This window comes from Anastrepha ludens, chromosome 3 (genome assembly GCF_028408465.1).
Source record: "Anastrepha ludens isolate Willacy chromosome 3, idAnaLude1.1, whole genome shotgun sequence".
In the NCBI taxonomy this organism is placed as follows: Eukaryota; Metazoa; Arthropoda; class Insecta; order Diptera; family Tephritidae; genus Anastrepha; species Anastrepha ludens.
This window is the reverse complement of record NC_071499.1, coordinates 128858255-128882086: the sequence shown is the minus strand read 5'-3', so window position 1 is coordinate 128882086 and position 23832 is coordinate 128858255. Positions and strand designations below refer to the sequence as shown.

General features: G+C 38.4%; 3 protein-coding genes across 3 annotated transcripts; all 3 read right to left on the bottom strand.

Moving 5' to 3' along the window:
- Positions 1-4341: 4341 nt before the first annotated feature.
- Positions 4342-5283, bottom strand: LOC128857736 (mucin-1-like). The gene has a single exon (XM_054093480.1). It carries the CDS (start codon positions 5281-5283, stop codon positions 4342-4344), a length of 942 nt encoding a protein of 313 aa, XP_053949455.1.
- Positions 5284-11475: 6192 nt separating this feature from the next.
- On the bottom strand, positions 11476-12417 carry LOC128857735 (mucin-1-like). Its single transcript, XM_054093479.1, has one exon. The coding sequence runs from the start codon at positions 12415-12417 to the stop codon at positions 11476-11478; it is 942 nt and encodes a 313-aa protein (XP_053949454.1).
- Positions 12418-16915: 4498 nt separating this feature from the next.
- On the bottom strand, positions 16916-17749 carry LOC128857734 (KH domain-containing protein 3-like). Its single transcript, XM_054093478.1, has one exon. The coding sequence runs from the start codon at positions 17747-17749 to the stop codon at positions 16916-16918; it is 834 nt and encodes a 277-aa protein (XP_053949453.1).
- Positions 17750-23832: the final 6083 nt, after the last annotated feature.

Sequence of the window (23832 nt, the reverse complement as noted above, 5' to 3'; positions counted from 1 at the left end):
CAAAAATTGCAAAATTGACAAAAGTTGCTCCATGAGCAATAATATGATAGAAGAGAGAGTACTCCTCTCTAAGTCTAAAAAGTCTACTATCTACAATTTTTAAGCTCTCCGGGCATGACACATCAAATGATTAAAAAAGTTTTTCGAAAAAGAAGACGCAATAGCAAACCTCCGAGTGTATTTCTGCCATGAAAAAGCTCCTTATAAAAATATCTGGCGTTCGGAGTCGGGTTGAAACTGTTGGTCCTTCCATTTGTGGAAAAACATCAAGACACACACCAAAAATAGGAGGAGGAGCTCGGCCAAACACACAATCCAGAAAGAAATTGTAATTTAAAATAAAAAAATTATATTGAAAACAATTAAGAAAAAAATTGGAATAAAGAAACTTGCTATTCCAGAATTTCAAAACAAAAAAACAAAAAAAAAAATTAAATTATAATTAAACATTTAAAAAGTAAAATAAAAATGGCAAAAAGGAAAAAGATACGATTTAAAAAATTATTATAGGAAAACAAATATCATTTTGTTATTTAAATAAATAAATTTAAAGCTACAAAATTTTAGATTTCAAAATAAAAAAATATTTAATCATAAAAAGTAAAAACTAATATTAAGCAAAGAGCAACAGTTACTTATGAATAAAATAAATTGCATTTTTGTAATTTGAAAATTTGGGAGTAAAAATTCTTCTTCTTCTTAATTCGCCCGATAACCGCTTACGCGATTTTGGCCGAGTTTAGCAAAGCGCGCCAATCGTTTCTTTCTCGTGCTAACCGACGCCAATGGGACACATCAAGTGAAGCCAAGTCCTTCTCCACCTGATCTTTCCAATGCAGAGGAGGCCTTCCTCTTCGTCTCCTACCCCCAGCTGATACCGCATCAAATACTTTCAGAGCCGGAGCGTTTGTATCCATTCGTACGACATGTCCCAGCTGACGTAGCCACTGGATCTTTATTCGCTGCGCTATGTCTATGTTGTCGTAAAGCTCATACAGCTCATCGTTCCATCGCCTGCGATATTCGCCGTTGTCAACGTGCAAAGGTCCAAAAATCTTACGCAGAATCTTTCTCTCAAACACTCCAAGCGTTGCTTCATCGAATGTTGTCATTCTGCGCCATACGTTAGGACGGGCATGATGAGAGCCTTGTAGAGTCTTAGTTTTGTTCGTCGAGAGAGGACTTTACTGCTCAGTTACCTACTTAGTCCAAAGCAGCACTTGTTGGCAAGAGAGATTCTGCGCTGGATTTCAAGGCTGACATTGTTATCGGTGTTAATGCTGGTTCCTAAATAAACGAAGTATTTTACAACCTCGAAGTTATAACTGTCTACAGTGATACGCGAGTGCGCCGTCTGTTTGTTTGAAGACAGAAGGTACTTCGTTTTGTTCTCGTTCACCACCAAATCCATTCGCTTTGCCTCTTTATCCAGTTTGGAGAAGGCAGAACTAACAGCGCGGTTGTTAAGGCCAATGATATCGATATCATCGGTATACGCCAACAATTGTACGCTCTTATAAAAAAAATTGTGCCTGAGTGATTAAGTTCTGCGGCTCGTACGATCCTCTCCAACATCAGGTTAAAGAAGTCACACGACAGCGAGTCACCCTGTGTGAAACCTCGTTTGGTATCAAACAGCTCGGAGAGGTCCGTCCCAATTCTGACGGCGCTGCTGGTATTAGTATATTAATAGTTTTGCGGGGATACCAAATTCAGACATCGCGGCATACCGATAACTCCTTTTCGTACTGTCGAATGCAGCTTTGAAATCGACGAAAAGATGGTGTGTGCCGATTTTCCTTTCATGGGTCTGTTCCAAGATTTGGCGTATTGTGAATATTTGATCGATGGTAGACTTTCCTGGTCTAGAGCCACACTGATAAGGTCCAATCAGTTGGTTGACAGTCGGCTTCAGCCTTTCACACAATACGCTCTCTAGAACCTTATAGGCGATATTTAGAAGACTAATCCCGCGGTAATTGGCACAGATTGCAGAATAACCCTTCCTATGGATTAGGCAGAGCACACTTAAATTCCAATCGGCAGGCATACTTTCATCCGACCATATTTTGCATAGAAGCTGATGCACGCACTGTACCAGCTCCTCGCCGCCATGTTTGAATAACTCAGCCGGCAGTTCGTCGGCACCCGCGGCTTTGTTGTTCTTTAGCCGCGTTATCGCTATTCTCACCTTGTCATGGTCGGGTAGCGGAACGACAGTTCCGTCGTCGACGATTGGGGTATCGGGATCTTCACTTTCTCTGTGACATGCGTAGCTACCACTGTTTCACAGGTTCGAGAAGTGTTCCCTCCATAATTTAAGATTGCTCTGGATGTCAGTCACCAGTTCGCCGTCTTTGTTCTTACAGAAAAACGCCCCGGTCTTAAAACTTTCTGTGAGCCGTCGAACTTTCTGGTAGAATTTTTTCGGGTGTGGTTCCTGTTGGCCAGCATCTCAAGTAAAAATTAATTATTAGAATATATGAAGAATTTAAAACTTAAAAAAGATCAATATGAATTTTATTATTATTTGGTAGTGCCGAAACAAATAAATTCCATTTGGATCGCTTGCTGGCTTTAAGCCTTGTTTGCGGCCATGTCAGTGAGGCGTCAGCCATCGTGAATTCATCGTCAAAATCCTTAGGGTCGACCTATACGGCGTGAGCCTTCTGGATTCCAGTCTAATGGCATTCTGCTGATGTCAGTCGCAGGTTTTCACATCTATGACCAATCCATCTCCATCTACGCTAGCGAAACTCAATTTGAACTGGCCTTTGCCTACCTAAGGGCAGGAGCTCATCATTGACACCCATATGCGTAGGATGGCTCTAAGGCAGCGATTTATGCTGGTAGTCTGTCTGTACGATCAACTCAATTAGACCTCTAAGGTTGGTTCCATCCCCACGCCACACGGTTACGTGAGAGAATTGAAATATTTTTACCTAGAAAACCTGCTCTGATTATAGCTAAGGCTGGACATTTGCAAAATAAGTGCTCAACTGTTTCTTCCTCTTCTTCATCGCTACAACTTCTATATACAATATTCATAAGAGAAAACTCCTAGTCTCAAGGAATTTGGCAGGAATAGCCAATGACCGGTTATACAAGCCACAGCTATGTTAGTTAGTAATTAAAAAAAAAAAAAACAAAGTAATACAGGTTTATTTACAATTTATTATAGGAAAAAATATTACAATTAAAAATGTACTGCTTAAAATTCAAAACTACAAATTCATTACAAGAAAAAAAGCAATTTAAAACAAAAAGTTAAAAGTACTCAATTCAATTAGTTACAATTTACAATTAAAGAAATAAAAAAAAATTCAAGTTAGTCATTAAAAAATAAAGTAATACAGGCTTATTTACAATTTATTAAAGAAAAAAAATTATAATTAAAAATTTATATCAACTTAAAGCTATGGACTAAAAAATACAATAAAACTAAAAATACTTAATTATGGCAATAAGTAGTGAATGCAGGCAAATTTAAATCAATACAGAATTTAAAAACTCATTGAATAGAGTATAAGAATAAAAATAAATGGAAGTGCAAGCTCCACTTAAGAATATATAAAAAAAAATTATTAAAATGACGAAAAATGAGTAAAAATTGGCAAACCACTAATTCAAGCAAACTCAAATTTTGATTAAAAAATAAGAATAATACAGGTAAGAGGTAAACGAAAAAAAAATTAAATACTTCAACTTAAAAAATCAAAAATACAAATTCATTTAAAAAAAAAATCATTCAAAAAATCAAAGGCAGTGTGAATGCTTACCAATATTCACTACAGGAATTAAATAAAATGTTATTTTACAATTAAGAAAAACTGAAATTATCAGTTGAACATAAAAAATACAAAATATATCATAATTATCAGACATCATTTACGGGAATAAGACGTAATACTTTTTTACAACTTAAACTTAACTTAAACACTAAAAGAGTTTTCTGCTGAAACTCAATCATTTCTAAAGTACAGTTTTATAATTTATACAGAGAAATAAATTATAAAAGTACAGATACTTTCAGCATAAAAAAGTTCTAAATTCATCCGACATTTCTACGTCTTCGTCAAGTGACAATAATAAACTTGAATACATTTTTATAATTTATAAATAAGTACAAGTTAAAGGACTATACGACCTACAAAGAATAATCACTAAGAAATAGTTTTAATACACATTTAACACATATAATTGTTATCGATTTGTTCCTTAAACTTCGCTGGAACGCGCCATATCCATTGAATATAAAATCAGCAAAACGTCGTCAAATAAGGGAATAGAAAATTTAGACAAAGAAAACGACCGCCATTAGAATCTTTTGCCGACTCTGCTCTAAACCGACGTTTGGGATAGCACAGAAGGACGCTTAGAACGCGACTTAGAAGGCCCTTGCCCCGAATCCGAGGTAGTACGCGGCACAGAACGTCGCGAGGAATGTGGATCGGCAGTTGGCATATTACTACGCGTATGTAACGGAGCAGGTGGCGCCGAACGTCGGTCAGCACGTCGTTCAGAACGTGACATAGGACGTGAGGTAGCAGCTGGCGCAGGATGAGACGAGGATTGCGCCGCAGCTTGTACAGGACGAGACGAGGATTGCGCAGCAGCTGGTACAGGACGAGACGAGGATTGTGCAGCACCTGGTTCTGGGCGAGACACGGATTGCGCATCAGCTGGTACAGGGTTAGACAAGCATTGCGCATAATGTGAGGCGGTAAGTGACTTAGAACGTGAGCTTGAACGTGGGTTAGAATCGGCCATGGTGTCAGGTGGAGAAAGTAGCGCATTACTTGGATCAGCAGTTGGCACAGCACTAGAAATATGGCCAGGCAAAGAGCGACGCGCCCCAGGTGGCGTAGAAATTGGCGTAGTACGTGGCGTAGAACCTGATACAACAAGTGGCACATAAGATGGCGCCGGAGCAGTGATATGACGTGCCTTAGAATGCAGCACGGTGCTGTGCGCAACACCTGGCATGCCCGCTGGCGCAGTACGTGGCAAGACTCCAGGCAAAGAATATTTCGAACAATGTGGCACAGCACTTGAAGAGGAGGTTGTAGAGCGCGGCTTAGCGCTTGACGTTGAAACACCTGACATGGAATCCTTGTAAGCAGTTGGTAGTTGTTCCATTAGTATACCATTCTCTTCGGGTACTCTCGTCTTTCTGCAGTATATGTAATAAATGAAGTAACACACGCCAAAGAATGCGGCGGTAAGAGCGATCGGTATTAAAAATATAAGAAAATTCGTAAATGCTTCCTTTATTGGATCCATATCGTATGCGGCGTTTGAAACTATTAATTTTTTGCCACCTCTCTTGTAATACACTACTCGACTACGTAGTGGTCGAATTCCACAATACCGCCTCGCTAGTGCAGAATGTGGGCATAGCGGTTTTTTGGCAGTGATATACACGCGAGGTCAATGACATGGGATTAAAGGAAATATCGGATGACAAAAGGCCAAACTAAAGAGAAATATGGAAAACTCAGAAAGCGTTGATGAAGCGGGAAATGAAGGAAGTATAGAATAAGATGTGGAATAAAATATGAAAACTTTGCACTAAAAATATAGAGTTTTTATTTATAAAATCAGGTGATCTCAACTGCGGACGAATTCCACAAAATAACTATTTTTTCATATTTGGAGACCCAGCTGGTGCTGATTATGCTTTATTGACTTTTTTTTTTAATAAATTCTTTAGCATTAAGCAGGATATCGGCATTTTAGCACCAATGTTGCCAGATTGCTTTTACGGTTTTATATGTTTTTTCCGTTACAACATTACCATTTGTGGATCAACATCTAGACACGCACTTCAAATTGGAGGTGGAGTTCGGGCCGCTCCCTCCTCCGAATGGCAGATGGTTTTTTATGAGGAGGTTTGTCATGACAGAAATATAGGTACAATTGGCGGTTTGCCATTGCCTGTCGGGAGGTGCTTTTATATTTATTTACCCCTTTCAGCGTTTGCGACTCGAACTCGCCCAGAACGGGTTTGTTTGATAAATGCCCGGAACCTAATAGCCACGCCATGTATTTAAGGTGACACGAAATGTCAGTATTCACAAAGAAGAGATCGTTTTAGACCCTAAGGAGAGGAAATCTTTAAATCCGTGGCAATCATTTTGCATATCGCAAATTCGCGAGTAAATATCTTCCAAAGTTTAAGAATAGATGAAGTACCCGCTCCACATGCTATAATGAGCTCTAAGGCAACACAACGGACCCAACTTGCGGTCTATGTGGCACTCCGATGCGGGGTCACCCTTAAACCAACCAACCAACCAAGTCCGTTAAAATACTTTGTTAACTATTCAATTGTATAAGCAAATTTAAACCTTATCAAATTACAAAGAAGACAAACAAAATTCCACTTAGAGTAAAAAAAGTTACATTTCCTAAACATTTGATAAAAACAATATTTCCGCTGAAAATAAAAATACTTTAACAAAAACTGCTGCACTACAATTTGCACAATTTTATAATTTTGAGAGTATTAATTATAAAAGCCAATTTTGCAAGCCAGTCAACGTCAAATTACAAGAAAAAACGCGAATACAATTTTACATATAATCAAAATCTTTACATTCAATATATACTAAGAATAAAAGTCACAGCAATTTGCAAAAGTTGTAATCTTCTTCATCTCGCCTATTTATAGCATTCGGATTGTCATTGTTGCCCGTTTCCATTTGTCGCATTTCCAGTTCCACATTGGGAAACACTACGACGCGCTCACTGCCTCTCCCACGGATAAGGCGGAAAAGTACCCATGCATAATACAATACAACTATAATTATACCAGTAACTATTCCAACTTCCTCCCACATGATCTCCTGTGATTTTTGTGATATTCCTTCTTATAGCAATTAATTAGTACTTTAAGCCGGATCTTGACAATTTTGCTTTACCGAAACTTTTGCTTTTATCCACTTCTTTGACTATTTAAGTCTCGTCACCCCACCAGAGTTGCCAGCCGCACTTAGTGGCACCACCTTAACTCTAAGTGCGGTTTTTTAAACATTGAAACTTCAAATATTCTTACAGTATTAAAAAAGTGGTTGGATTTCCATAATTTTCGGTCCATTATGGAGCAAAAATTGCAAAATTGACAAAAGTTGCTCCTTGAGCAATAATATGATAGAAGAGAGAGTACTCCTCTCTAAGTCTAAAAAGTCTACTATCTACAATTTTTAAGCTCTCCGGGCATGGCACATCAAATGATTAAAAAAGTTTTTCGAAAAAGAAGACGCAATAGCAAACCTCCGAGTGTATTTCTGCCATGAAAAAGCTCCTTATAAAAATATCTGCCGTTCGGAGTCGGGTTGAAACTGTTGGTCCTTCCATTTGTGGAAAAACATCAAGACACACACCAAAAATAGGAGGAGGAGCTCGGCCAAACACACAATCCAGAAAGAAATTGTAATTTAAAATAAAAAAATTATATTGAAAACAATTAAGAAAAAAATTGGAATAAAGAAACTTGCTATTCCAGAATTTCAAAACAAAAAAACAAAAAAAAAAAATTAAATTATAATTAAACATTTAAAAAATAAAATAAAAATGGCAAAAAGGAAAAAGATACGATTTAAAAAATTATTATAGGAAAACAAATATCATTTTGTTATTTAAATAAATAAATTTAAAGCTAAAAAATTTTAGATTTCAAAATAAAAAAATATTTAATCATAAAAAGTAAAAACTAATATTAAGCAAAGAGCAACAGTTACTTATGAATAAAATAAATTGCATTTTTGTAATTTGAAAATTTGGGAGTAAAAATTCTTCTTCTTCTTAATTCGCCCAATAACCGCTTACGCGATTTTGGCCGAGTTTAGCAAAGCGCGCCAATCGTTTCTTTCTCGTGCTAACCGACGCCAATGGGACACATCAAGTGAAGCCAAGTCCTTCTCCACCTGATCTTTCCAATGCAGAGGAGGCCTTCCTCTTCGTCTCCTACCCCCAGCTGATACCGCATCAAATACTTTCAGAGCCGGAGCGTTTGTATCCATTCGTACGACATGTCCCAGCTGACGTAGCCACTGGATCTTTATTCGCTGCGCTATGTCTATGTTGTCGTAAAGCTCATACAGCTCATCGTTCCATCGCCTGCGATATTCGCCGTTGTCAACGTGCAAAGGTCCAAAAATCTTACGCAGAATCTTTCTCTCAAACACTCCAAGCGTTGCTTCATCGAATGTTGTCATTCTGCGCCATACGTTAGGACGGGCATGATGAGAGCCTTGTAGAGTCTTAGTTTTGTTCGTCGAGAGAGGACTTTACTGCTCAGTTACCTACTTAGTCCAAAGCAGCACTTGTTGGCAAGGTGTTAATGCTGGTTCCTAAATAAACGAAGTATTTTACAACCTCGAAGTTATAACTGTCTACAGTGATACGCGAGTGCGCCGTCTGTTTGTTTGAAGACAGAAGGTACTTCGTTTTGTCCTCGTTCACCACCAAATCCATTCGCTTTGCCTCTTTATCCAGTTTGGAGAAGGCAGAACTAACAGCGCGGTTGTTAAGGCCAATGATATCGATATCATCGGCATACGCCAACAATTGTACGCTCTTATAAAAAAAATTGTGCCTGAGTGATTAAGTTCTGCGGCTCGTACGATCCTCTCCAACATCAGGTTAAAGAAGTCACACGACAGCGAGTCACCCTGTGTGAAACCTCGTTTGGTATCAAACAGCTCGGAGAGGTCCTTCCCAATTCTGACGGCGCTGCTGGTATTAGTATATTAATAGTTTTGCGGGGATACCAAATTCAGACATCGCGGCATACCGATAACTCCTTTTCGTACTGTCGAATGCAGCTTTGAAATCGACGAAAAGATGGTGTGTGCCGATTCTCCTTTCATGGGTCTGTTCCAAGATTTGGCGTATTGTGAATATTTGATCGATGGTAGACTTTCCTGGTCTAAAGCCACACTGATAAGGTCCAATCAGTTGGTTGACAGTCGGCTTCAGCCTTTCACACAATACGCTCTCTAGAACCTTATAGGCGATATTTAGAAGACTAATCCCGCGGTAATTGGCACAGATTGCAGAATAACCCTTCCTATGGATTGGGCAGAGCACACTTAAATTCCAATCGGCAGGCATACTTTCATCCGACCATATTTTGCATAGAAGCTGATGCACGCACTTTACCAGCTCCTCGCCCCCATGTTTGAATAACTCAGCCGGCAGTTCGTCGGCACCCGCGGCTTTGTTGTTCTTTAGCCGCGTTATCGCTATTCTCACCTTGTCATGGTCGGGTAGCGGAACGACAATTCCGTCGTCGACGATTGGGGTATCGGGATCTTCACTTTCTCTGTGACATGCGTAGCTACCACTGTTTCACAGGTTCGAGAAGTGTTCCCTCCATAATTTAAGATTGCTCTGGATGTCAGTCACCAGTTCGCCGTCTTTGTTCTTACAGAAAAACGCCCCGGTCTTAAAACTTTCTGTGAGCCGTCGAACTTTCTGGTAGAATTTTTTCGGGTGTGGTTCCTGTTGGCCAGCATCTCAAGTAAAAATTAATTATTAGAATATATGAAGAATTTAAAACTTAAAAAAGATCAATATGAATTTTATTATTATTTGGTAGTGCCGAAACAAATAAATTCCATTTGGATCGCTTGCTGGCTTTAAGCCTTGTTTGCGGCCATGTCAGTGAGGCGTCAGCCATCGTGAATTCATCGTCAAAATCCTTAGGGTCGACCTATACGGCGTGAGCCTTCTGGATTCCAGTCTAATGGCATTCTGCCGATGTCAGTCGCAGGTTTTCACATCTATGACCAATCCATCTCCATCTACGCTAGCGAAACTCAATTTGAACTGGCCTTTGCCTACCTAAGGGCAGGAGCTCATCATTGACACCCATATGCGTAGGATGGCTCTAAGGCAGCGATTTATGCTGGTAGTCTGTCTGTACGATCAACTCAATTAGACCTTAGAGGTCCATCGTGATACCACTGTGCGACATAGAAACCGCATTTATTATTCTTCGTGGAACCGTTGTGCGGTTGGTTCCATCCCCACGCCACACGGTTACGTGAGAGAATTGAAATATTTTTACCTAGAAAACCTGCTCTGATTATAGCTAAGGCTGGACATTTGCAAAATAAGTGCTCAACTGTTTCTTCCTCTTCTTCATCGCTACAACTTCTATATACAATATTCATAAGAGAAAACTCCTAGTCTCAAGGAATTTGGCAGGAATAGCCAATGACCGGTTATACAAGCCACAGCTATGTTAGTTAGTAATTAAAAAAAAAAAAACAAAGTAATACAGGTTTATTTACAATTTATTATAGGAAAAAATATTACAATTAAAAATTTACTGCTTAAAATTCAAAACTACAAATTCATTACAAGAAAAAAAAGCAATTCAAAACCAAAAAGTTAAAAGTACTCAATTCAATTAGTTACAATTTACAATTAAAGAAATAAAAAAAAATTCAAATTAGTCATTAAAAAATAAAGTAATACAGGCTTATTTACAATTTATTAAAGAAAAAAAATTATAATTAAAAATTTATATCAACTTAAAGCTATGGACTAAAAAATACAATAAAACTAAAAATACTTAATTATGGCAATAAGTAGTGAATGCAGGCAAATTTAAATCAATACAGAATTTAAAAACTCATTGAATAGAGTATAAGAATAAAAATAAATGGAAGTGCAAGCTCCACTTAAGAATATATAAAAAAAAATTATTAAAATGACGAAAAATGAGTAAAAATTGGCAAACCACTAATTCAAGCAAACTCAAATTTTGATTAAAAAATAAGAATAATACAGGTAAGAGGTAAACGAAAAAAAAATTAAATACTTCAACTTAAAAAATCAAAAATACAAATTCATTTAAAAAAAAAATCATTCAAAAAATCAAAGGCAGTGTGAATGCTTACCAATATTCACTACAGGAATTAAATAAAATGTTATTTTACAATTAAGAAAAACTGAAATTATCAGTTGAACATAAAAAATACAAAATATATCATAATTATCAGACATCATTTACGGGAATAAGACGTAATACTTTTTTACAACTTAAACTTAACTTAAACACTAAAAGAGTTTTCTGCTGAAACTCAATCATTTCTAAAGTACAGTTTTATAATTTATACAGAGAAATAAATTATAAAAGTACAGATACTTTCAGCATAAAAAAGTTCTAAATTCATCCGACATTTCTACGTCTTCGTCAAGTGACAATAATAAACTTGAATACATTTTTATAATTTATAAATAAGTACAAGTTAAAGGACTATACGACCTACAAAGAATAATCACTAAGAAATAGTTTTAATACACATTTAACACATATAATTGTTATCGATTTGTTCCTTAAACTTCGCTGGAACGCGCCATATCCATTGAATATAAAATCAGCAAAACGTCGTCAAATAAGGGAATAGAAAATTTAGACAAAGAAAACGACCGCCATTAGAATCTTTTGCCGACTCTGCTCTAAACCGACGTTTGGGATAGCACAGAAGGACGCTTAGAACGCGACTTAGAAGGCCCTTGCCCCGAATCCGAGGTAGTACGCGGCACAGAACGTCGCGAGGAATGTGGATCGGCAGTTGGCATATTACTACGCGTATGTAACGGAGCAGGTGGCGCCGAACGTCGGTCAGCACGTCGTTCAGAACGTGACATAGGACGTGAGGTAGCAGCTGGCGCAGGATGAGACGAGGATTGCGCCGCAGCTTGTACAGGACGAGACGAGGATTGCGCAGCAGCTGGTACAGGACGAGACGAGGATTGTGCAGCACCTGGTTCTGGGCGAGACACGGATTGCGCATCAGCTGGTACAGGGTTAGACAAGCATTGCGCATAATGTGAGGCGGTAAGTGACTTAGAACGTGAGCTTGAACGTGGGTTAGAATCGGCCATGGTGTCAGGTGGAGAAAGTAGCGCATTACTTGGATCAGCAGTTGGCACAGCACTAGAAATATGGCCAGGCAAAGAGCGACGCGCCCCAGGTGGCGTAGAAATTGGCGTAGTACGTGGCGTAGAACCTGATACAACAAGTGGCACATAAGATGGCGCCGGAGCAGTGATATGACGTGCCTTAGAATGCAGCACGGTGCTGTGCGCAACACCTGGCATGCCCGCTGGCGCAGTACGTGGCAAGACTCCAGGCAAAGAATATTTCGAACAATGTGGCACAGCACTTGAAGAGGAGGTTGTAGAGCGCGGCTTAGCGCTTGACGTTGAAACACCTGACATGGAATCCTTGTAAGCAGTTGGTAGTTGTTCCATTAGTATACCATTCTCTTCGGGTACTCTCGTCTTTCTGCAGTATATGTAATAAATGAAGTAACACACGCCAAAGAATGCGGCGGTAAGAGCGATCGGTATTAAAAATATAAGAAAATTCGTAAATGCTTCCTTTATTGGATCCATATCGTATGCGGCGTTTGAAACTATTAATTTTTTGCCACCTCTCTTGTAATACACTACGCGACTACGTAGTGGTCGAATTCCACAGTACCGCCTCGCTAGTGCAGAATGTGGGCATAGCGGTTTTTTGGCAGTGATATACACGCGAGGTCAATGACATGGGATTAAAGGAAATATCGGATGACAAAAGGCCAAACTAAAGAGAAATATGGAAAACTCAGAAAGCGTTGATGAAGCGGGAAATGAAGGAAGTATAGAATAAGATGTGGAATAAAATATGAAAACTTTGCACTAAAAATATAGAGTTTTTATTTATAAAATCAGGTAATCTCAACTGCGGACGAATTCCACAAAATAACTATTTTTTCATATTTGGAGACCCAGCTGGTGCTGATTATGCTTTATTGACTTTTTTTTTTAATAAATTCTTTAGCATTAAGCAGGATATCGGCATTTTAGCACCAATGTTGCCAGATTGCTTTTACGGTTTTATATGTTTTTTCCGTTACAACATTACCATTTGTGGATCAACATCTAGACACGCACTTCAAATTGGAGGTGGAGTTCGGGCCGCTCCCTCCTCCGAATGGCAGATGGTTTTTTATGAGGAGGTTTGTCATGACAGAAATATAGGTACAATTGGCGGTTTGCCATTGCCTGTCGGGAGGTGCTTTTATATTTATTTACCCCTTTCAGCGTTTGCGACTCGAACTCGCCCAGAACGGGTTTGTTTGATAAATGCCCGGAACCTAATAGCCACGCCATGTATTTAAGGTGACACGAAATGTCAGTATTCACAAAGAAGAGATCGTTTTAGACCCTAAGGAGAGGAAATCTTTAAATCCGTGGCAATCATTTTGCATATCGCAAATTCGCGAGTAAATATCTTCCAAAGTTTAAGAATGGATGAAGTACCCGCTCCACATGCTTCGCTCGCGTGATTCCGCTCAGTCATTGTTTAATGAAGCGGAATTGCAAAAAATCCTGTTACACTCATATTGTGGGCATTTTTTTGAAAAGAAAAACGATGTTTCGGCCCATCATACCTGACGACCCGGAACTCGGTTCTTAGTCACTGGAAAGGCCCGCATCCATATGCACACAAGTACTGTCACTCCAGCAGCATTCCCCAAACATTTATGGGGGATGTTTATGCTGTTACCCGACCGCTTCAATAAAATATTCTGTGATTTGAATTTTCCTTTTATATTGAATATTAGGAATAAATCTGGTACTTATAAATTAATATGGATTAAAATAAGAACTAAGTTTTCTTCTTTTGTTTTGTCAAATTTAAAGTGGATGACAAAGAAACATGCTAAATAATACTTTTTTAAATACAGATTTGATTTAAATATTTTAATAAAACCGCTTTGAATACAAAAATGGTTTGATTATTAAATCGTCATTCGATTACAATAAAAAGCTTAAATATAATTTTATAGTTTATAAATAAATATAAATTATAAATGAAAAGAGTTTATAATAAGAAATAAATCGAATTTGGGCATTAATGGTTAAAAATCAATGACACCATAAAATACTTTTACTAAAAAAGAATTGTTTTGCAGCGCCTGCTTATAGGTATTCTGTATATTCCACATACATAATATACATAATAGTTGTTCTTGTAAGTACATAGTTTTGAACTCTAGCTGGTGGGCCAAACTCCGGCCATGCTCTAGTTATGTCAATATGCAAAATGCACAACTCCGGTCGATCCATTGAAAGCTGACCTAAAGTTCGTCCACGTCGACCTCATCGAACTCAACGAACTCATCCTCATCCTCCGAGTCAGTTAATGCACGCATGCCAATACCGTTTACTGGATGGAACGCCGGTTGTCGGTACCGCCTCATCGTCCTCCAAAGCCATAGCAGGAAGTAAACTACTATACCAAAGAAAATTGTGAGCGAACAGAAATACCACACCATAAACGCTGTGAGCTCCTGGTTTTTATCCTTTCCTCCACACATTTTTGATTTGTTTTCTTTTTTCTTTTAGTTTAAAACAAAAAACTGTTTGTGCGCCTACGCTCTGTGCACAAGTCCCGTTAAAGCACTTTGTCAGCCTTTCGCTGGTCATCCACCTCTTGAGCGCGCCAAAGTTGCCAGAGTTAGTTGATGGGATTTTGAATTTCATATATTTTTGTTTTAATAAAATTTTTTGGTATTTAATTTTTTTTAATTTTTAGTTGCATTAATTTTTTATGGTTGCCAAGAAGTAAAAAATAAAATTTTTTGTTATAAAAGAGAACTTTTTTTAACTGAATTTTTTTTTTTTAGGTAATTGCCAAGAAGAAAATCATCGAATAGGACTCTTTATTTTTTATAATTGAATAACAAATAAAAAGTAAATGATTAAATAATAAATAAAGAATAAATAAATTTTTCTAGTTTTTTTTTGTAGTTAAATTATTAAATTAAAATAAAAGTTAGTTAAAGATGGAGCTGAAGAATTATTGTTAAAGAGAATATTTAATTCTTAGCTAAATTTTTTTCTTCATAATTACCAAGAAGCAAATAGTTAATTTTCTAAATTTAATATTAGTTAAAGAGGGTTAATTAAAAAATGTTTTAAATTAAAGAATTATTGTTAAAAAAATTTTTTATGAAAATATTTAATTTTTACGATTTTTTTTACTTAGATATAATAACCAAAAGGCAAATAATTGAAAACAATTTTATAATTTTCTAAATTAAAATATTTTATAAAAAAAAAAAAAAAAAAAGTATTTTTTACAAAAAATATTTAAAATATTTTTTTCCAAATAAAAATATTAAAACAGAAGATCAGAAACGATTAATTAAAAAGATTTTAAATCCAAAAACGATTGTTAAAAAAAGATTTTTAATGAAATATTTAATATGTAGTTAATTTTTTTCAGATAATTGCCAAGAAGCAACTAATTGAATAGAATTTTATAATTTTCTAAACACATAAAAGATATATTTTTAAAATATAAAAAATATATTTAGTAATTTTTTCTAATGAAATGATTAAATTAAAATAAATTTAGTTAAAAAGTGTAATTCGCATTCTAATTAAAATATGTTTATTATATTTACAAAAAAAATTATTTTAAAGGAGTTTTAATAAAAAAATGTGCCCGCGAAAGGAGAAGATCGGGATTGACTTGACAACCTGCGCTCTACTCCTGGAAGGATAGGCTTGCACCAACTCAGCGAGCGCTGGGCAAGTACACGAACGTGTAACGTCGCGAAGTCCTTCTGGCCACGTTTGGATAGGGGGCGTTCGAGGGATATTCTGAGGTTGACAAAATCTCATCTCTCAAATTTCGTGGGCATCCTCACGGGGCCCTATCCGCGGGGTATACATGCCGTGAGACTCGGAATAACTTCGAGTCCTTTTTGCGTCAGCTGTATGGAGGATGAGGTGGAATCATCTCAGCACCTGCTCCTTAGCTGCCAAGCTCTCGCGGGACTAAGATTCGAGCATCTTTATTCACACTTTTCTGCGCCTGCTGATATAGCAGGTCTTGATAACAAAAATCTGATGAACAGCATAAAGAGGCTAACACAACCGAAAACTAGTCACCGTTCATAGTCCACAAACACTCAACACTCAACCCTCCCCACCCCTTTCCCTTTCGTCCTATCGACCTTTTTTCCTTCACCTCTTTTTCCCCTCTTGTAATGGTATCACAAAGGATGAACCAAACTTCCTTCACCCAAGTGGGCCCACTCTATGGGCAATCATTACTACCTAACCTTACCTAATAAAAAAAACTAATTTTTGAAAGCATTGAATTTTTTGCAAAAAATTATTTTCTAGAGAAATTGATTTGAAATTTGCCAAGCAGAAAATAATTGTATAGAAGTATTTCTTTTTTAAGTAAATATTGTTTTCAATTACGTTTTGTTAAATGCTTTTTTTAATTTCTTTACTTACTTTTCTTGCATTCTATGATTATTCGGCACCAGACGAAGCGAGTTGATTCCAAAATTTTTTATGTAGACCCATAAGACATTTGTATTTATGCTTTACTTGTCCCAATACCCCCATTGACGATCTCAAGCACTTTTTGTGGCAATTCAAAAAGTCAAATTTTTGGTTTAATACAGGCAAATATTTTCTTTTGGACTTTCCCAGGTTCTTAAAATGAGTACAATTTTGTAATTTATAAATTAATAGAAGAACAAGATATTAATAAAATAGTAATATTAATAAAAAGTTAAATAAAAAAATAACACCTTTTTCTGTACTTTGAAACACGTAAAATTTAAAAATATGAAAAAATTCTTTTGTCTTAGTAAAAGTTTCAAAATTATTTCGATAACATTAAGTTCTCGTAAGTTATTCATTATTAAGTTTTTAAAAAATGTTCGCTATAAATAAATATAAAAATGTTAAAAACTAAAAATCAGTTCAAGTTAAAATTAATAACTCAAACCGCATTCGGCATTAAACAGGGATTTTTTATATTTTTTGCAGCCTTAACAGCAGAAAAAAGAAAAAAAAAACTATCAAAAAACTACACTTAATTAACCCTAACGCGTTTAGCTACCATCACACGTTCCTTCACTTCCACCGCCTCTGAGTAAACGTACGAAGGTATAATAACTGCCGTCTGTTCAATAGGAAGCGTCTCTTCCATAACCATTTCCATAATCACCGCCCGTTTAAGAACCATCGTGACACCATCTCTCATAGCTTCCGACGTGACATTTCTCTTATTTTCCGCTTTAGAAATGTCCGCAGCCTCCGATGCAGCGTCGCTCATTGCCTCTGGCGTGCCATCCAAAGTAGTAATCTCCACAACATCCGACGTAGCATCTCTTGTAACCTTCTCCATAGCAACTCTCGCGGCTTCCAACGTAACATCTCTCATAGACGGAGCGTCTCGCATTGCCTCTGGCGTAATATCTTGCGTTGGCTCCAACGTAGCGTCTCGTATAGCGTCTATCGTAGCATCACTTATAACCTTCGTTATAGCAACCTTCACGCTCTCCGAAGTAGAATCTCTCATAGATCTCAACGTAGCGTCTCGCATTGCCTCTTTATTAACATCACTTACAACCTCCGTTATAGTAACCCACGTAGCGTCTGGCATTGTCTCTGCCGTAATTTCTTCCGCAGACTCCGATGTAGCGTCTCGTATAGCCTCTGTCAAAGGTTCACTTGTAGCGTTTTGCATAGCCCTATCCATAGGATCTTTTGAAATCTGCGCAACAGTAACATGCACCATCTTCGACATACTATCCTCCGTAGACTGCGATGTATCATCTTCCGTAGCATCTCTTAACACCTCCGCATATGTAAGGCCCACAACCCCTGCTTGAGTTATACTCGGCGATGTGAACTGAGGCGACATTGAACTTGCTCCTTCCGACACGTCTAGCAACGTGGAAAGTCTTTTCCTTACATATGAGACATGGTTGGACGTCTGATTGGAGTCTGGCTTATATTTGAACAAAGCCCAAAAGCATAAAGCGAACAAAATTAAGAAAAAAAAATATAATGCGAGTGAATATACGTAAGAATAACCCATTTTTGCTTCCGATCGATGGTTTGTTTGAACTCTTAACAATTAATTTATTGATTTCCACTTATTTTCCCAACTGTTTTTAAACTTATAATAACATACATATGTGATTTATGGCCGTTCCCCGCTGGCCACTTCTTCGTCGAAGCGCTTTAAGTCTTTATAATACTTTAGCGCCAGGGTTGCCAGCGCAAACTAAGAAATATCATTCACTTACGAGAAGATAATTGGAACTATAAAAATTATACAATTGGAAGTTTAAAAAAGAGCAGGAAAATTTGTGAAGTACAACGAAGTATAGGCAGTTCTAGGAACACCTGCTGTGCCAGAGATTCCAAATGTACACATATTTAGTCCTTTATTAGAATAATTCTTCTTCTTGTCTTCTTGGTTGGCGCGATAACAGCTTACACAATTTTTCACGTTTTTATATCCTTAGTTCGTTTGCAGGAGTCGTCATAAGAATAAGCAGTTCTCATCATTGGCTTTGTTGTTGTTTTCATTGGGGAAGGATTTTTACGTTGCGGGTCTCAAAGCCAGCGCAAGGCCAGCTATCCTGGGATACTTCGCCTTCTCACATTAGGTTCCTCTTAAACGGATATTCGGGAGCTACCCAGAGGATATTTGTAAGCTGTTTGGACCGTATGCAGAAGAATCGTCCTGGCCACTCTCAAACGAATGACAAAGAGAGACTTTCCCACTTGCGTTGACACACGGAACCATCCTCTATCCTGAGGTTAACTAACCTCAACTGGAAAATTTCTACTACTTTCACAAATACATACATTTCTGAAGCGGCTTCGACTAAGATTCTGGACGCCAGCAAAATGATGGAAGTAAGAAGAATGAATTGTAAACAGGCAATTTCACATGATTTTCTCAGTTATTCACAACGAGCAGTTTTGCGCTATCAACTTTAAAAGCCGAATCTCGACTCACTTCGTATTCGATGGGGCCCAAAGAAAGTTAAGCTGGATTTAGATTTAAAAATCGACGTTTTCATCGGCCATTCCACTCGAAAATAAATCTTATTCATTGGGAAATATTTGTGTCTGATTCTCCAACAATTCGCAGGCACACACTTCAAGTGTGCGGTAAATTGTTACGGTAGCATTTGAGAAACAACATGATCCGTCGGTTTTAAAAATTGACCTGATCATTAGATCAGAGCCCATCTAGATGCCGTTTTCAAACCGACATCGAATAAGTTTTGAGATCTACGACAAAGAAGAGTAAGTTTACGTTCTACGAACAGTTATCGCTGAGGTGCTACCGCAGGAAGCATCTTAACAGGCACTTCCTGGAAGCTGAGCTGCCTGAGCTCACCAACGAGTTCTACAGAAACGCCAGAGAAGCTCTGCTAAATTTTAATTTAAATTTTTACATTATTTTCAATTCTAATTTTAATATTGCCATTCAGCGGCTCAAGAATAACAAAGCGGCTGGCGCTGAGGGCTTGCCCGCTGAATTGTTCAAGACTGGCGGCGATGTGCTGATAGGGAGCATGCATCAGCTCATTTGCAAAATATTGCTAGCAGAAAGCATGCCCGACGATTTCAATCTCAGTGTTCTTTGTCCTGTACTGAAGAAGAGTGACCCGACGATCTGCACCAACTACCGGGGCATCAGTCTTCTAACCATCGTGTACAAGGTCCTGTCTAGCGTCCTATGTGGAAGACTTAAGCCGTTTGCCAACACACTGATCGGGCCTTATCAGTGCGGCTTCAGTAGTGGTAAGTCCACCATCGACCAGATTTTCACATTACGCCAAATCCTGGAAAAGACCCATGAGAAGCAAGTCGACACCCATCATCTTTTTGTCGACTATAAAGCTGCGTTCGATAGCCCGATAAGGGATTGCCTGTACCCCACCATGTCTGAGTTCGGTATACCAGCGGAGCGCATACGGCTTTGCAGAATGACGTTGAGCAACACAACCAGCTCCGTCAAGGTAGGAAATAACCTCTCCGAGCCATTCAGTACCGTTGGAGGTTTCAGACAAGGCGATCCACTGTCGTGCAACCTCTTCAACTTCGTGATGGAAGGGGTGCTCCGAAAAGCAGGTGTGCATCGTAATGGCACTATTTTCTACAAATGTGTCCAGCTCCTTGCGTACGCCGATGACATTGACATTATCGGCCGCTGTAAGCGAGATGTCACGGCTGCGTTTTCTGCTATCGAGAAGGAATCATCACGAGTGGGTCTGGCGGTGAACGAGTGTAAAACAAAGTATATGCTGTCTACAACGCGGAACACACGGCGTGTAGGAACGCACGTTATTGCGGACAACTAAACTTTCGAAGTTGTGCCAGAATTTATTTATCTTGGCACCGCCGTTAACAGCAACAACGATATCAGCCTGGAGATCAAACGGAGAATCACTCTTGCTAATAGGTGTTACTATGGGCTAAGTAAGCAATTGAGTAGTCGAGCCCTCTCTCGCATGACCAAACTGACACTTTACAAGACGCTCATCATACCCGTGTTGCTTTATGGCGCAGAGACAGGGGTAGTGTCACAAAGCTATGCAGCCGCTCTTGAAGTGTTCGAGAGAAAAGTTCTTCGTAAGATCTTCGGTCCTGTGCGCGTTGGCGAAGACTACCGTTCAAGAATGAACCACGAGCTGTATGAGCTCTACGCCGACATTGACGTAGTTCAACGCATCGCCATCCAACGCCTGCGTTGGCTAGGGCATGTCGTGCGTATGGATGAAGAAGCTCCAGCAAAGAAGGTGTTCGAGGGCGAAGTCCAAGGGAGCCGACGCAGAGGAAGACCATTGCTCCGGTGGAAAGACCAGGTGGAGGAAACCCTATGCTCGCTTGGTGTACAGAATTGGAGAAGGCGCGCGCGGAGCAGAGGCGCCTGGAGAGAGCTAGTGAGGTCGGCCGTAACTCGGTAACGGGTTGTTATGGCCACCTAAGTAAGTAAGTAATTTTAATATTAATTAAAATTTTATTTTTGCTTTTATTTTTTTTTTAAGTTTTTTCAGTTTTTATTTTAATATCATTTTTTTTTAATTTTGTTCATAATATTGATGTTGTTGATTGTTGAAATTTTAGTTTTAATTTTGACTTTAATTTAGTTTTTAATTTTAATTATAATTATAAATTTTATTTTAATTTTATATTGTATATTGTGTTATTTTAGGCTTTTTTTAATTTTAATGTTATTTTAAATTTGGATTTCAGGCTATAGGCTATAACCCTACGCCGCAAATGGCATATACATATATACCTATGTAGGCATATATACAAACAAATACATATGTATAAGTAGCCTTTGAAAGAAGAGTATATCAAATACTTAATAAAAGCAGTAACTAAGTGAAGAAGAAACGCAGAGCAAGGATTGAGAGCAAATTCATTGTGCATTGTTGGTGCTGTCGGCGTCGGTTCTCAATATTTCTTATTCCTCATGCCATATTTCTTTCTGTTTCAAGCTTTTAAGTAAATTCTAAGAAACAAATGCAGAGTAATTTAAAGGTGCAGCTACACCTATGAACTCGATGTGAGTGCAATACAGTTAGAAACAGCAGAGAAAACGCGCTCCACCAATTGGGAAGAATCTTTTCCCACGCACATCAACATTCAGTAGCTAACAAAAACAAAAGAGTAAACATGCAAGTATTTCGCGCTCAAGCTGTGTTCTCAAATAACTGCCTGCTGGTGCCTGAGTACACCTAACGTATGCATATGTGCAAGTATATATGTGCACTGTATATTTCCTTCACACACAGCAATTCAGTAATTATGTACTAAACTTTTCAATTTCAAACTATGTCCATCAGTCATAGCGCAGACAGTTCGGTATGAGCAACAACAAGAGGAGCAACGATGGGAAGTGGCAAAAGCCAACTGCTGCCAACGAGAGCTAAGCAAATTTTTTGCGCTAAATGTTGACTTGTTACAACTCGTGCCATTATTGTTGTACAAACATCGTCCACAAGCAGTAATTTACCTTACATCCATCCTATGGTACACTACAAAAACTAATTTTTCAGTCAATAAGTTGTTTTTTGAGAAAAAAAATTATGTATTGGGAGGTTGAATTAGTTTTAAAGGTGACACACAGATGGCGCTATTTATCACTTTATCGCGTTGGCAATACTGAATTTATATTCATGACAAAGCCTCATCCCTAGGCTTTGTTTATCAGTATCTGTCATTTCGCTGAAGTATAAACTACGCAGTGTTTTCGTGCTCCGAGTATGTCAACTTTCGTGCCGTCGAAACGCAATTTGCGGGAAGCTTTGCTTTTCTGCTTCACTTTGAAAAAAAATACAGCCCAAGCCCGTGAATTGCTGCAGGAGGCCTACCCAGACCATACTCCGTCGATTTCAACATGTGAGTACTGGTTTCGACGATTCAAAAGTGGTGATTTTCACACCGAAGACAAGGAGCGTCTTGGCCAGCCCAAAAAGTTCGAGGACACGGAATTGGGGGAATTGGTAAACGAGGACTCGTGCCAAACCCAAGAAGAGCTTGCTGAATCATTGGGCGTTGATAAATCAACCGTTTGCAAGCGTCTAAAAGCGATGGGAATGATCCAAAAGCAAGGACATTGGGTCCCGTACGAGTTGAAGCTGCGCGACGTCGAACGGCGATTTTTTACGTGCGAATTGCTGATCGAGCGACAAAATCGGAAGGGTTTTTTGCATCGGGTGGTGACTGGCGACGAAAAATGGATCCACTACGATAACCCAAAACGCAAAAAATCATGGGGTTTGCCCGGCCACGCATCAACGTCGACGGCCAAGCAGAATATTCACGGCAAGAAAATCATGCTCTGCATTTGGTGGGATTAGGTCGGCGTCGTATATTTTGAGCTGCTCCAACCGGGCGAAACAATCACGGGGGATCGTTACCGACTGCAATTGATGCGTTTAAGCCGGGCATTGAAAGAAAAACGGCCGGAAACGGTAAAAAGGCACGACAAGGTTATTTTGCAACATGACAACGCTCGGCCGCATGTTGCTCAACCTGTCAAAAAATACCTTGGAACGCTTGGCTGGGAAGTGTTACCCCACCCGCCGTATAGTCCAGACATAGCTCCCTCCGATTATCATTTGTTCCGGCATATGAGTCTCGATTTGGCGGACCAGCGGTTCTCCTCGTACGAGGCTACCAAAATATGGGTTGAGTCATGGATAGCCAAGCAGCGGCCAGAATTTTAGAGAAACGGCATCCGGCAATTGCCCGAAAGATGGGCGAAAGTTGTAGCTAGCGATGGCCAATACTTCAAATAAAATATTTTGTACCGTTTTTTCACAATAAATCCCCAAATCTTCGAAAAAAACCTTTAAAACTAATTCAACCTCCCAATAATTTAAAATTCTATTTTAAGAAAAAGCAACTTATTTCATGCATTATTTAAAACTACCAAAGACTTAACAAAACTTTACCCCATAAATAAAATATTAACGAAAATCATGTGGTTCCTCATATTTTTATGGGACAAAATTATTCACTCAAAGTATGAATTTTAAAATTTAACTGATTTCATTATTCTAACAAAGCAACCTATGCTTTCGAATAAGTCCCGTTATGAATATGATCATTTGAAACTCAACTAATTTGGTCATTTAAAGTCTTACTTTCGCGTTATTAATACATCATGCGTCGGAAACAAGCAGGCACAACTGAAGCTGAAAGAAAATTAATTTGGCATATGCGGGCAAATCATGTGCAGAAACCGGTAAAAGCGTGAATTGAAGTCCATGTACAATTTTTAGCATAATAAAGCGTTTTTAAAGGCAAACAAATATTAAGAACCGCCCTCATACTGAAAGACCTCGCAAACTGATCTTCAGTGGAGAACGCCATATGAAGAGATTAATAAAACAGTCCATCCGAAAACAGTTCGGAGGGGCTTGAAACGTGCCGGGTATAGTTCGGGAATGGCTCGAAGGCCCA